This window comes from Mesoplodon mirus (genome assembly GCF_964341445.2).
Source record: "Mesoplodon mirus genome assembly, chromosome: 7".
In the NCBI taxonomy this organism is placed as follows: Eukaryota; Metazoa; Chordata; class Mammalia; order Artiodactyla; family Ziphiidae; genus Mesoplodon; species Mesoplodon mirus.
The window spans coordinates 127,931,299-127,946,295 of record NC_138983.1 but is presented as its reverse complement, the minus strand read 5'-3'; the positions used below and the strand labels follow the sequence as shown (position 1 = coordinate 127,946,295).

Genomic DNA, 14,997 nt, shown 5'->3' with positions numbered 1-14,997 from the left:
GTATCCTTGGCATTATAGTACAGTAGACTGGGCGAGAGATGATGGGGGCCTGCACCAGGGGCAAGGCTTGGGGAGAAGAAGGGCACAGGGCGGCAGGGATGAGATGGTAGGTACTGGGTTCAAAGGAAAGGGGTTGGGATTTACTTCACTGGGGGTTCCCAGCCCAGGAGTGTTGAGAAAATAAGGAAGTGAGCCTCTGCTGGAGGTGCGGGTGGGTAGGAAAGGGGCTGAGCTGGAGGGAGGGGACTTAGGAGGAGTCTGGATTGGGGCCCGTGGGGATGGAGAACAAAGGTGGATTCAAAAGCATTTAGGAGCTAGCACCAGCCGCGCTTGGTGATTACGTGGCCGTGGAAGAGCCCTGTGTGCCCCGGCTCGGCCGTCGTGCAGCCTGGATTTCCCTGGCATTCCACTTAATCTGGGAGGTCTTCTTGGAGGAGATGGGCAGTATACAGAGGAAGAGCACCCGCTTGGTCGAGAAGTTCCAGAGGCTGATCCAGGGACGGTGCAGGGCAGGGGCAGAGAGAGAGCCGGACAGGTGACGTCCACAGTGGAGTCCTCCAGGGACGTGGGGTCCTCCAGGGACGTGGGGTCCTCCAGGGACATGGGGTCCTCCAGGGACGTGGGGTCCAGCACTCTCGTTTTACAGAAAAGGAAACTAAGGTCAGAGAAGCAAACTGCCCTACCTAAGGCCATACAGAAAAAAGTGACCAAGTAGTGGGGGCCAGAGCCCGCCTCTCCCAGTTTCCAGTAAGTACCCTCCCTTCCCACCATCCGGCCAGAGGCAAGGTGACAGGTACGGGATGAGCAGTACAGAGAGGGCCGAGAGGTGGAGCCTGAAGGCTAGGGTCAGAGCCGAGAGAGGCTCCCTGTTTCTGGGATGTCAGGAGTGGGATCAGGAGCTGCTCAAGACCAGCCTACCCTGGGCTTTGGGGATGGGCAGCCAGCGTGAAAACAGGCTTGGAGGAGAGCCGTCCAGGTGTCCCTGGCCACTTGCTCCTCAGCGGGAGAAGGCAAAACCCAGCTCCCTGATTCATCCGCAACCCCCAGCCTATCCTCCTAGGGTTCAGGGAGAGATGGGACCAGAGCAGGCCCCACCGCCACCGCTCCCCGGGGGCTTCCGCACTGCCAGAGAGCAGGGCCCGCCCAGCCCTTCTGGAAGATCCCGGGCTTCCACTCTGGCTCCTTCTGGGGCTTTTCCCAGGCTGCCACGCCCCCTCCTCTCCCATGCACTGTGCTCACCCGCCCCAGGCGCCGGGCGCCAGCCCCACAGCCCATCATTAACCAGCTCCATGTGGGGAGTTGAGGAGGGTGTGCATCAGCCAAGAGGAAAACATTGGCAGTTTCTGTGACCCCAAATGAGGGGTGGAGACGCCTGGGTTCGGAGAGTAGCAATTAGCCCCTGGCTGTGGGATCATGGGATGTTATCACCTCTGCTGGTAAGGTGGATGTGGAGGGGATGCAAGGCTCCAGGACACCTGGGGCCGTCCCAGTAGGCGCTGCTCCCAGAGAGAATCCCACCAGGCAAAGCCCCTGCGCTGCAGGAGGCAGGGGGAGCCTCCTCCTCCAGTGGCACCGGGCCGGGCTGCTCGGCCTAGGCTCGGCCCTCACGCCTTCTTGCCATGTCCAGACCCAGTGAGGGGGGGCTAGGGGTGCAGGGACGAGAGCTGGGCCAGCTGCCACTTCTCTGTTTCCTCACCAAGCCCTCTGCTCTGGCTCACCCCGGACCCCATCCTGGATGTAGAGGAGAGGCTGGAGGCTGGAGATGCAGCCTGGGCACTTGGGGAGCTCCAGAACTAATAGGGAAACATGCCCAGGGCATAGATACAAGACAGGACAAGTTCAAAGGACTTCAGTGAGAGCCCTGCTCATGTGGGTTCTTGCGGGCAGAACGATTGGGTCTAGGCGACACTGATTGGGAAAATCTTCCCAGAGGAGGGGACCCTAGGAAGGGGATTCCTTCCGAATCTCACCCTCTACCTCACTAGCCCCTCCCCCATGAGGTTAGGCCGTGACACCAGAAAGTGAGGAGCTAGGCAGCCCTGGGAGTTGACATTTGGAGAAGTCGCCTCACTGGCAGGAGGGGACCTATAACCTTTAGGTCACTGTGCTGACTCAGCAGGGTTTCGTCTGGAGGCTCCCCCCACTCCAATGGGTGAGTCATTCCCACTTACCACTTAGCTGTTTTCTCACCGGATGTCCTGTTCCTTTCTACCAGTTCCAGGGCAGGGAGCAGGGGATCATCCCTGGAAGGCCCTAGAGATGGATCCCAAAGGATGCCGATTTCAGAGAGGCCCCTTCTGCAGGGCCCAGTGCCTCCCACCCAGGCCAGGCCTGCCACTTCTGCCCACCCAACTGAGGGCACCCGGGCAGAGTCTCAGGAAAGGAATGGGGCACCGAAGAAGAGGGAGCCTGTGCCAGAAATCTCTGAATCCCCCGGCCCCGGCCCTCCCCTTCACACACCACCCGGGCCCAGTCCCAGCCTGCCCAGCTAAGGAGAGAGGGGTCTGAGGTTTCAAAGGTGGGGACAAACTGGTCGAGGTGGGTACGGGGAGGAGAGCAGCCCCCGCTCTGGGCCACACCCCGCTGCGTGGGAACCCATGGCCCCAGCCTTGGATTAGCTCAATGGCAGGCAGGGCAGGCGGGCAGGGCCCTGGGGAGCAGGTTTGTCGGCCACAGCTGAGGAGCCTTTGTGTTTTGTTGCTGAGCTGGGGCTTTTGCAGGTCTGTGACGTCTCGGGGGCCGGCCTGATGCCTGCCTTGTTGGCTCAGCGCTTCTGAGAAGCCACGGAGGCAGCCCAAACTGCCCGACCCCAGCGCCAGTGGGGAAACTGAGGCACGTATGCACAGGTCCCCGGGACCTGGGTCCCAGACCCTGGAGCTTATAGGGTGGCCAGGGAGAAAATAGGCAGGGCATGAGGTCAGGAAAAGAAACAGACTCATTCTTTGGTATCCTTAGGATGCAAGAACCCCTCTGCTGGGACCTCCTTGGTGGCCCAGTGGTAAAGAATCTGCCTTCCAATGCAGGGGATGCTAAGATCCCACATGCCATGGGACAACTAAGCCTGCATGCCACAACTACTGAGCTCACGTGCCTCAACTAGAGAGCCCACGTGCCGCAAACTACAGAGCCCACACACTCTGGAGCTCACACGCTACAACTAGAGAGAAGCCTGCATGCCGCAATGAAGAGCCCAAGCGAAGATCCTGCGTGCCACAACTAAGACCAGACACAGACAAAAATAATTAATTAATTAATTAATTAATTAATTAGAATAGCATTTAAAAAAAGAATAAGAAAACTGGAGAGAAAAAAAAAAAGAACCCCTCTGCCAAGGACACAGGTCCCAGTGTATCTCTTCACCCTCACTCCCCACCGCCCTGGCTTTTTCCTGCTCTGTACATAGCAGCCTCCTGCAGGTGCCCTCCACCTGGGCTCCCAAAAGTCCCTGTTTCTGACCTTGCACCTGACACGTAGTCACTGGACTCCAATGGGGGCTCCATCCCTGGCCCCCAGCCCCTTGACCCCCCCTGCCCGCCAAGCCCAGCGCAGGTAGCCCGCAGGCACTGTGGATGCAGTATTTTAACTGGTATTTTTGTGCCATTTCTCCAAAGGAGCAATGGAGGCACTGAGATTACACAGGAGGGACACCACCCAGAATGAGGCCCTGGAGCGTTAGATTGAGAATCTGAGTCTATTTGTTTATTTATTTATTTATTTATTTATTTATTTATTTTTGGCTGCGTTGGGTCTTTGTTGCCGTGTGCGGGCTTTCTCTAGTTGTAGCGAGTGGGGGCCACTCTTCGTTGCGGTGCGCGGGCTTCTCACTGTTGTGGCTTCTCTTGTTGCAGAGCACGGGCTCCAGGCACACAGGCTTCAGTAGTTGTGGCACATGGGCTCAGTAGTTGTGGCTCGCGGGCTTTAGAGCTAAGGCTCAGTAGTTGTGGCGCACGGGCTTAATTGCTCCGCGGCATGTGGGATCTTCCCGGACCAGGGCTCGAACCTGTGTCCCCTGCATTGGCAGGCAGACTCTTAACCACTGTGCCACCAGGGAAGCCCCCGTGAGTCTATTTTTATGGCAGGTTAGGAAGAGCACTGGGCTGAGTCCTGCTGTTCTGTGTTCCTGAGCAAGTGACCCAACTGCTCTGGACCCTTGTCTCCTCCTTTGTAAACTGATGAGCTGCGTGGTCCATTGAGCTCCACTGCGCTACCATTTTGGTGGTCCTGGTTCCCACATCTGGGACAGCCTCTGCTTCTCATGTAAGAGGGAGTCTGTGGGGAAGAAGAGATGATACCTTCTGTGGACCAGCCCTAGCTGCTTGGGGAACCAGAGAGAGTCTGTAGAGTACTCTCCAAGCCCTGGACCCTGCCAGCATCAGCCGTGACATGATCAGCTCAACCCAATGTCAAACCTGCTCCTACCCTCTCCCACAGGGACTTGTAGTCTATTTGGAGACAGGAGGATATAGTAGAAAACATGCTAAACACACATGCCAGGAAACAAAAAAGGGTACAGATTCATGTTATATGCAGTTGGGCAATGAATAGAGGTGTCAGCTAAGTAGGAGGAGTCCAGAAGGACTTCCTGGAAGAGGGGGACTAGAAGCACACAGTGCAGTGCCTAGTACTGGATAGGTGCTCGATAAATATTTGTTGAATGAAGTGCCGGGAAGGGAGGCCTCCTGCTTCATGAATGAGAAATGATGATGATGATGATGGTGATTGTGATGATGGTGATGGTGATGATGGTGGTGTTGATGGTGATGTTGATGGTGGTGATGATGATGATAGCAACTAACATTTACTGAGCATTTAATTTTGTGCTCAGTGCTGTCCTCGAGTTTCACATTTACTCATTTAATCATTACAACAACTTTTATTATAGGTATTATTATAATCCCCATGTTACAGATGTGCATCCTCAGTGCAAACTGAGACACAGAGAAGTTAAGTCATCTGCCCAAATTTTCACAGCTCGTAGGTGACAGAGGGGGCATGCAAACCCACGCTGTCTGGCTCTTCACAACCCACCATACTGCCTGATGGGGATGGTGACCTTCTCTTCAGAGGGTGGGAGGAGCTTGGGCAAGGTAGGGGAGACATAAGCATCAGTTTTCGGGCTGTCAGGGCTGGAGTGCTTGGTGGAGAGGCATGGACCAGCTGAGGAGAGGGACTGTGTGGTCTCCAAGGGGACTCCCCTGCAGTGCACCCCTTCTCTCAGGCCTTCCAGAGAAGGCTTACAATCCACCTCATCCTGCACAGAGGAGGGCCCTTCTCCTGGGTCCCCACCCTCAACTAGCCCTTTCTCACTTTTCGGTGGTGCCTACAGCAGTCTGACCCTGGCTGTCAGAGTCACTGGGGTAGAGTGTGCCCCGCTCTCTGAAAGCCTCCCAATCTGCCCAATCTAAACAATGAGGGACATACTCCCCTCACCCCCGCATCCCCCAACCAAGACACGTGGATTGGGTTCCGGGTCCCTAAGCCTAAAGTGGGGGGAAAGGTAAGGGAGGGTCTTCAGCCCTTACCAGTCTTCCCAGCACCCCCCCAGTTCCACAACTCTAGGATCCCCACCCTCAGTGACCCCAAACCCCATACTCCAAGCGTTCCCTTATGCCTACCCGCCAGGGTCCCCTCACCGGCCCTGCTAACAGCAGCAGTTCTAGGTGCTTTCACCAAAAGCATTTTTACTGCAAACATTTTGCCACATAACTAATTGGCCATGAGGCAATTTTGCCATGAAAGAGAAAATATCTGGTTGACAGTTTGGTTTGACAGTTTGGTTTCAACTAGTTGAGATGCACTAGCGTTTCTTCCAGTTAGTGACGTTACTGATGGCTTTATCAAGATGATGGTTTTCCCCAAGAGTTGGTTTTGTATTTTGAAACACACTACGTTGGAGGAGAAAGAGGCCAAGGGCCTCAAAGGCACAGAGTTGAGCCTACATTTCCCATAGAACTTTTTGGAAAGTCTATCAATGGACATAAGACAATGTGCTGAGAACACACAGCAGTGCAGAGGCTTTCCCAACGCAACACAAAGTTCAGTTACAAACATGCACCCTAGTGTTTGGAAACTGATACCTCTCTTAATGAAGGAAGAAATTTTAGCAGAAAAGAAAAAGTTCGATATCAAATGAGGAGACGAATCAACAAATGTATAAAATAATATGAACGAAAGACTTGGAAGACAAGTGCTTACTGCTTAGACAAGTACAACCCACAAAAGAAAATCAGTTGTTTGCACGGTATTGCCATGCATCTACACACATTTTATTTATTTGTTTGTTTATTTATTATTTTTGGCTGCACTGGGTCTTCATTGCTGTGCGCAGGCTTTCTCTGGTTGCAGTGAGCTGGGGCTACTCTCCATTGCAGTGTGTGGGCTTCTCACTGCGGTGGCTTCTCTTGTTGCAGAGCACAAGCTCTAGGCGCACGGGCTTCAGTAGTTGCAGCACACAGGCTCAGTAGTTGCGGCACACGGGCCCTAGGGCACACGGGCTTTAGTAGTTGTGGCGCGTGGGCTCAGTAGTTGTGGCACACGGGCTAAGTTGCCCCGCAGCATGTGGGATCTTCCTGGACCAGGGATCAAACCCACGTCTCCAGCATCGGCAGGCAGATTCCTAAGCACTGCACCACCAGGGAAGGCCCTACACACATTTTAAATTCAAATATTTTGTATTTTGCAATAAGGTCTTTTTAATTTTGTTACTCATTTCTCCTGTTTCATTATGGCCTTTTTAATGTCCCTCATTTATATTTTATTATTTTATCTTTTTTGGCAAAATTGCCTTATGGACAATTAGTTATGTGGCAAGAAATGTGGCAAAGTCATCTGTGGCAAAGATGCTTACAGTGGAAATAGCAGACAAGGCTAACAGTAAGCTGTAGGCAGAGAGGCCCGTGTCAGGATGCACCTGCCTGCTCCTTAGAGGTCCTGCCGCCCGCCTGCCCGCTCATCACGGGGGCAGAGGGGCAGGAGCCCAGGGAACCCACTTAGTACGCAGTGAGCGGGCACCCAGGCCCCTTCCTCGCTGCCCCGCCTGCCATGGGGTTGCTTCTGGGAGAGTCACACAGGAGAGGAGACAAGCAGCCTCAACCCCCAAACAGACGTGGGATGGGGAGGGCCACCTCAGCCTGGTGAGACGCTGATGGGTGAGAGGGGGCTTCTGGGACACCTGAGCCCCTTGCAGAAGCCTTTCCTCCCCACGCCCAGGCCGCAGTCAGCCGTCTCCCCTCCTGCAGAGTGAGGTCACTGCTGAGGACGCGGCGAATGAATGTCAGCCTGTGCTCCAGGCACTGAACCCTGCCTGTCTCTACATCCCCAGCGGGTGAAAGGAGATGGGTTGGCGGCGGGCTTGGTGGGCTGTGTCCCACTGTAGGCCCCACTGTGCCCTGGTACCAATCCCAAGGTTGATCCTGGTGCCCACACCCTTACCCACCCCCACCGTGGCCCGAGCCTTCCCAACTGGCTTTTCCTGTTCTCGGCTTTGTGTGGTGAAAGTTCCCCAATCATACCCACATTTTCTCAGCTGCTGGGCAGCCTCCAGCAGGCTTGGTGAGTAGAGGCTGGGGCGTGTGGGAGGGAGCACCCACTTACCCTGCTGGAAGGGTTAGGGCTTAGCTGCTTGCCAACTGGCCAGTCAGCAGGAGTACTGGGCTTACTGGCCCACTGACCTCACTGTGGGACTGTGTCTGGGGTGAGGCCACAGCTGGGCTGGGCTGCAGTTCAGGGAATCAGACTGGCCAGAAGGGACCACTGACATCGTGGAGTCCCGCCTGCTCCCTTACAGGGGAGGAAAAGAGGGCTCGGGAAGGGGAAGTGACCTGCCAAGGTGCCAAGACGAGCTCAAGATGGAGCCGGGCTAGAAGCCAGCCCTCCTGACGCCCTGCTGGGTGTCTCCTGCATGGTTCTCCCACCAGCCCACAGTGTTCTCTGCCGGGGCCATGTCAGAACCCCCCAGACCGGCCAAGGGGACGGCTGGAGGGGTGGGGTGGTGGTACCCCAGGCGGACCTTGAAGGCCTGTGTGGACGTGAGCGGGCATAGAGAAGGGGACCGTTAGGGAAGCTTTCAGAGCATGGCGAGGGCCTAGCTTGGAGGGCCAAAGATATACTTCTTCAGCAGGCCTGTCTTGAGCGCCTACTGTGTGCCAAGCACAGGGGATACCGCAGTGCCTGGAGAGACCTGGCCTGTACCTTCTTGAGGGGAGGCGTGAGGGCCAGCATACTTCACTGACCATGGTCTCGGGACCCTCCAGAAGAGTGTGGCCTGCTCACACCTCCACCACGCAGAGGCAAGCATAAGCCCTGAGTTCCCAGTCTGGAGCAGCAGACTCCCTTAGTGGGGGGCGCGTTTAGGCCATCCCTCGGGCTCTGGGTCAGTCCAGGGCCTGACACTGATGTTATTGATGGCAAGTAACTGAGTGAAATAAGAATGGAAGGACGGCTGATGACAGAGCTCAGGGGCGAGCCCACTGGAGTGAAGGACTGAGCCAAGTTCAGAGTTAAGGAAAAGCTCAAACAGAAGCCACTTGAGATGGAATAAAGCAAAATCGGTAGGGGGACTAGAGGGAATTTATTCATTCATTCGATGCCACTGATCACTCCCTCCCTCTTGCAAATCTCTCCTCTCACGGCTTCCAGTGCCATTTGTCTGGCCACAAATATTGACTGAGCACCTACTGTGTGCTGGATAATGGGCTAGGCGCTGGGGCTACAGGGATGGAAAAGACACAGACGCTGCTCTGGAGGAGCTCACCGTCTGGCAGAGGAGAAGCCAGAGGTGTGAACAACCACATCCCCAGGCAGAAAAGAGCCGTAATAGGGTTGGGAGGATCAGGGAAGCTTCCCAAAGGAGGCGGCCTGAGTGGGATATCCATCCATAGGTGGAAAAGGGGCAGGGCCTTCCAGGGAACCAGAGGAACAGGCGCCTAGACATGTAGCATCTACGGCTCTGTGCTCCTTGGAGGCTGGGACTGAATCGCTCATTGACGTGACTCTAGGGCTGATAATAGACTCAGAAATTGATACATAAATGGGAAGAGGGAGAAGGAAACAGAAATCTGGCACGTTCTGAGGAGGGGTCCAGCCTGACCTGGTTGGAAGGCCTCATGTATGGAGAGACGTGGACAGAAAGGCAGGACCCAGGTGATGAGGACGTCAGATGCCAAGTTAAGACATCCAGACTTGATTGTGAAGGCAAGTTAGAGCCAGAGAGGCTGAGCCTTGTGCAGCTGCCTTGCTGCGTAAGAGGGGCCAAGCCAGTGCACCGCAGGGCCCGGGCCCTCAGCCCTTCCTGAGGGAGAAGACAGTGGAGGTGGCCATAAGGATGGCCACTGTGGGCCCCGGTGCTCTCCCGGCACTTCCTCATCCGTCATACCATTTGGTTCTCCTAGCAACCTGTGAGCTAGAGAGGACTGGATTATCCGCCCCATTTATCAGACGAGGGAACCGAGGCCCAGGAAGGTGAAGCAGCTGGTGGTTCCTCTGCTGAGCCCCTGCTCAAAAAGCAGCACATTCAACCCTCATCAAAAATAAGGGTGTGGACGGATATTTACTGCCATGGAGCAACACTGATGATATATCACTAAGTGAAAAGACAGTTTATGGAACAGATTACGGTATGGTTCTGATTTTGTTTAAAAAAAAAACAACAGATGGTTACCTGGATATATAGAGAAGGATGTAAAAGAGAACACTTCCTATCAGATGATCAGTGATATGTCTGAGTCGTGGGACCATGGGTTGTTGTCATTTTCCTCTCAGAATTTTAAGTATTGCCCACAACAGTGTTTCTATAACAAGCAATTATTATTTTAGAGTCAGAATTTTTAAAATAATGACTACTGGAAAATAGAAGACCAGCGCACAGGGAGTTGGGGCGGGGGCTGTGGCTGTCCCTGACCGCCCTCTGCCATCTCCCTCGACCAGGCGCCCACACCCAGGTGGTCCAGGTGAACGACTCCATGTACGGTTTCATCGGCACGGACGTGGTGCTGCACTGCAGCTTCGCCAACCCGCTGCCCGGCGTGAAGATCACCCAGGTCACGTGGCAGAAGGCCACCAATGGCTCCAAGCAGAACGTGGCCATCTACAACCCAGCCATGGGCGTCTCGGTGCTGGCCCCCTACCGCGAGCGCGTGGAGTTCCTACGGCCCTCCTTCACAGATGGCACCATTCGCCTCTCCCGCCTGGAGCTGGAGGATGAGGGCGTCTACATCTGCGAGTTTGCCACCTTCCCTGCCGGCAATCGAGAGAGCCAGCTCAATCTCACTGTGATGGGTAAGCTGACCTGACCACTCCTCTCTGCTTGGGTGGGGCCTGTGGCCTGGGGGCTTGGCCATCTTCAGTGACCCCAGATGCTCTCCTTGGGTCGGCATGCTCCCATGCTCTGGACGTGGCACTTCTGGTCCCTTCGAACCAGGCTGTCTCAGTTCACTAGGGATGGGGGCTGGGCCTTCGCTCTGGACAGAGCTGAGGATCAGTATTCAGGTTGGAGCCCCACCGTGGGGCACTTTCCAGGTGGCCAGGAAGCAGGCAGACGCCATGGTAAGGGAGAGAGCCTCTTGAGCACAGCAGGACTCCAAGAAGACTTCCACTTGACAAAAGGGGATACAAAGACTAGAGCAGGAAGGCTGTGGGTTAGACCCGAAGAGGTCCCTGTGAGAAGTGCTGGGAGGGGCTTTGGTGAAGCATAGCTGAGAGGCATGGATGGCCAGGGTGACCTGAAGCAAGCCTGGCAGGTACCTGCCCTCCTGGCCTGTGTGTCCTTGATGAGGCAACAGAGCCAGACTCACGGCTCTCTCTGGTTCCCCGCAGCCAAACCCACCAACTGGATAGAGGGCACCCAGGCAGTGCTTCGAGCCAGGAAGGGGCAGGATGACAAGGTCCTGGTGGCCACCTGCACCTCGGCCAATGGGAAGCCTCCCAGTGTGGTGTCCTGGGAAACACGGCTGAAGGGTGAGGCGGAGTACCAGGAGATCCGGAACCCCAACGGCACGGTGACCGTCATCAGCCGCTACCGCCTGGTGCCCAGCCGGGAAGCCCACCAGCAGTCCCTGGCCTGCATCGTCAACTACCACATGGACCGCTTCCGGGAAAGCCTCACCCTCAATGTGCAGTGTGAGCGGGGCGGAGTGTCGGAGGGCTGGGTCTCCCAGGGTGGGGCAGGCGCCGCGGTCCCCTCACACCACCCCCGCCCTCGCCAGCCCTCCCTCCTTTGCTTCTCACCTCTCATCACTCTCCCCACCCCTCCTTCCCTCACCCCCTTATCCTTCCTCTTTTCCTTCCTCCTCCCTCTCTCTTTCTGGGGGTGCTTTGTCCTCCCCTCCTCTTCCCCCTTTGCCCACCCTCTCTTTCCCCCTTCCTCGTTCCCCTGCTACTTCTGCTGCGAGGGTCCGTGACCTCCACCCTCCCTGTCATTCTCCCCCCTCTTCCTGCTGTTTCCATGTCACTTCCCCTTCCATCCCTTCCCCATCAGAGCCTCCCTCACCCAAGTTCTGCTCTCCTGACCTCACCCTTTTCAAACATCACCTCTTGTCCCACAGACGAGCCCGAGGTGACCATCGAGGGGTTTGATGGGAACTGGTACCTGCAGCGGATGGATGTGAAGCTCAAGTGCAAAGCTGATGCCAACCCCCCAGCCACCGAGTACCACTGGACCACGTAAGTGCTGCGGGGCTGGCTGGTCGCTTTGCCAGGAACCTTGCTGGTCACAGGGAGGCCCACCCACCCCACCTCCAGAAACCTTGGGCAGAGAGGAAATGAAGGTCTAGGCTCAGGTTGCTCGGTGAGAAGGGGAGAGGGGCCATGAGAGACACACACACACACACACACACACACACACACACACATACACCGCCTTGTTTGACAGCATCAGGGTCTGTGGGACAAACCATTCTGCCAGGGGGGCTTCCCTCGTGATCTGCCTTCCTTCTGCTCCCTAATAAAGAATGTTGTGGTGATTCAGTTGGAGTCACTCCCACCCCAGCCCCCACTATTTATTTTTATCGAGGTGTCCCCAGGGAAGCTGGCTTTCTGGAGCATCCCAGATCTTTCTTTGTTCCTTTTCCTTCTCTCCAGCACCCCCAGGTTCTCAGGGAAGAGGCAGCCGTCAGCCCAGGATGCCTGTGTTCATAGTGTGCTCGTCCCAAGGCCCATCCTCCCATTCTTGGCTTCGTGGTCTTTGGGCCTGGACCTCAAACGGTCTAGTCTCATCACCCCCCCAACAGCCAGCTCTGATGGCCTGAGCCAAGGCTCCTCCCAGAGAAGAGCTGGATGGAACACACAGAAAGCAGAAAGACAGGGGCGTGGGGAAGCTAAGAAGCAGGTTGACATGGGTGGCCAGAATACGGCTGCCCAGATCGTGTCTACATTCTTTTTCTAGTGAGTAGAAGGCACTGACATACCTTAGCTGTTTGTTACCATCCACTTCCTGGAACCAGAAGTAGTTCTGAAGGTGCGAGTGGGCAGGGCCTGCTTGCCAATTTCAGCTCCGGGTCCAACAGAATAACAGTTTTGTGGCATGGAGGATCAGGAGGAAGGAAAAGGTCTCCTGTGTTCAGGAACCTTCTAGGACTCTCCCCCTGTGAAAAAGACCTGTGACATGCCCAGCAAGAAAATGAGATGGCGAAATGGAACATAATTCCTAAACATGGGTCACATCTCATTACCTGAGTAGCTTGTTAAAATTCTAGGCCAAGACCCCAGTGGTGCAGCTTTAGTAGATTTGGGGTGAGGACCCCAGACTATTAACCAGCTACCCAGGAAACCGAGGACCAACTACCAGGAACCAGTGTGGTGGAAAGAGCACTGTGCCAAGAGTCCAAAGCTCTGGCTAGAACTCCAGCTGTCACTTTCTAGCTATGTTTCCTTGACCTTGAACCTTGTTTCTCTACTGTTAAGTGGAACCAGTATCTCCCTGTCCTGTCTGCATGTCAGTGCTGTGATGAGCAAATGTGAAACACTGAATGATACAAAACTGCCAAATGCAAGAGATGATTGTTGTTTTTTATTGTTTTTACCCCTTCCGAGACAGATGCTGCCTATTAACTCAGCCAAAGGGCTGATGGTGTTGAAGTCAGGTGGGTGACACAGGGGCAGCTTCTTGGGGCTGGAGGGTCATAACCCTCTGCCTTGTCTCCCAATCCCTGCAGGCTGAATGGCTCCCTCCCCAAGGGTGTGGAGGCCCAGAACAGAACTCTCTTCTTCAGGGGACCTATCAACTACAGCCTGGCAGGAACCTACGTCTGTGAGGCCACCAACCCCATTGGCACCCGCTCAGGCCAGGTGGAGGTCAATATCACAGGTAGGAAGCTGCAGCCTTCCCTGCCACTCCCCGCCTCTCTGCGCCCACTGCCTCCTCCACTGCCAGCATCTGCCACCTATGGGCTGTGTCACTGTAGGAAATTTGCGTCTCCTCTCCCTGCTTCTCTGGTTCTCCCTTGAGCTCTGGCCATTGGTCTTGCTTTGCTTTTCTATTTCCTCTGTGAAGGTTCTGTGTGAGACAGGGTGACCCCCACCACCTCCAGTCAGAGAGGGGCAGGAGGGAGGCTCCAGGATGGAGGAAGGAAGTGCTGTTTACAGCAATGCTGTTTTGGGGGTGGGCGTGGTTAGAGCCTGCCCATGGGTCGCTGACAACACACCTGTGATGCTGCCTTGGTGGGGTAGGCTTGTGGAAGGAGCTCATCGCCTCCGAGCTTTGCTCCTGCAGTTCAGGAAACCTGTGTGGGCTGGAGGGCGAGGCTTACCTCAAGCAAAGATACAGAGGGAAAGCCAGGATAGAGCCCAAAGCCATGGTGGTTTGTGTGCCCTGCAACTGAATTGCTATTTTCCCTGCATTTTTCTCTCTCAGGGCAGATGGGAGGGAGACTCAGCCTCCTGACCTCTTAGAGCAAAGGGAACACAGGGGCTGGGATGTTCTGGGGGAAACATCACATGGAACGTGAAAGGAGCATGGGCTTCCGTGTCAGACAGCTGGACAAGCCCTCATCTGTAAAACGGGCACAATATGACATGCCTTGAAGGCTTGTTGTCAGAATTTATATAACGTAGGCCAAGTACCTAGCACAGACCAGTGTGTCAATAAATGGCTCATGTTCTATGGTTACTATCTTGTCTCTGTCATTATCATTATTAATGGAAAAATCAAAACAAGCCAATAGAGGGGTAAACTACCATCACAACTTTGCAACCAGGGTGTCTTTAACCCTGTATCTGAGCTAGTTCCAAGGTGAGAAAGTGACAGAAAGACCCTCCTAGGACAGGAAGTGACATCATGCTGCTACTGAGCTGAACAGGAAGTGACCTCAGGGAGATGTTGAGCTAGGTTCAAGGATATTGGAAGTTGGGCAGTGGTTCCTGGCTCCAGGCACAGAGCTTGGGCAAGTCCTGAGGATTCATTAGCTCTGAGCCTGTTTCTCATAAGTGGGAGACCTCACCTGTGGGTACATTCAAGGCACAGCTGCTGATAAAACAGCCCAAAGCTGTCCAAGGGCTGCACCTATCTGTCCTCGGGGCTGTTCTGTCACCTCTGTCACCAGAGTTGGGAGGAGAGTGGGGTCACTTGTCACTTGCTCTTTTCTTCAACTCCCTACTCTTGGCTCTCGGACTGGTTAAGGTGGTAGAAATGTCAGAGGGAACACACAGTTTTCAAGGCATGAGCCCGCTTTGTCCCCCTTTGCTTGGCAAAGTGATAGAGCTATTATTTTCTACTTAACACCCCCCCCCAAAAAAAAAGAAGTGTCAGAGGTGGAGCCTGGGGAAAGCTGAGACAGCCCCTCCCCCACGCTAGGGTCTGGGGGTTCCCACAAGTTGGCAAGGATGGTAAGGCCACTGTCACACACTTCTCACCCCCTGGAGAAAGTCTGAGCAAAGCTCGATAAGAGCCTCCTAGGCGCCTGAGCTCTGGCCGCGTGGCACAGGAGGGTGAACCATGTCATAAGGGAGCATGACCACCTGAGGGGATGCAGGTCATGTGAGCATAGACTTGGCCTGAATGTGTTC

At 55.0% G+C, this 14,997-nt stretch overlaps 1 protein-coding gene across 1 annotated transcript in view; it reads left to right on the top strand.

Annotated features, from left to right (window-relative positions):
- NECTIN1 (nectin cell adhesion molecule 1) overlaps positions 1-14,997 on the top strand; it is a 68,833-nt gene that overhangs the window by 41,658 nt on the left and 12,178 nt on the right. Inside the window, exons 2-5 of the mRNA XM_082628732.1 lie at positions 9,925-10,275; positions 10,813-11,115; positions 11,541-11,658; positions 13,149-13,300. Coding sequence (XP_082484858.1) covers positions 9,925-10,275; positions 10,813-11,115; positions 11,541-11,658; positions 13,149-13,300 — 924 coding nt within the window. The remainder of the gene's footprint in view (positions 1-9,924; positions 10,276-10,812; positions 11,116-11,540; positions 11,659-13,148; positions 13,301-14,997) is intronic.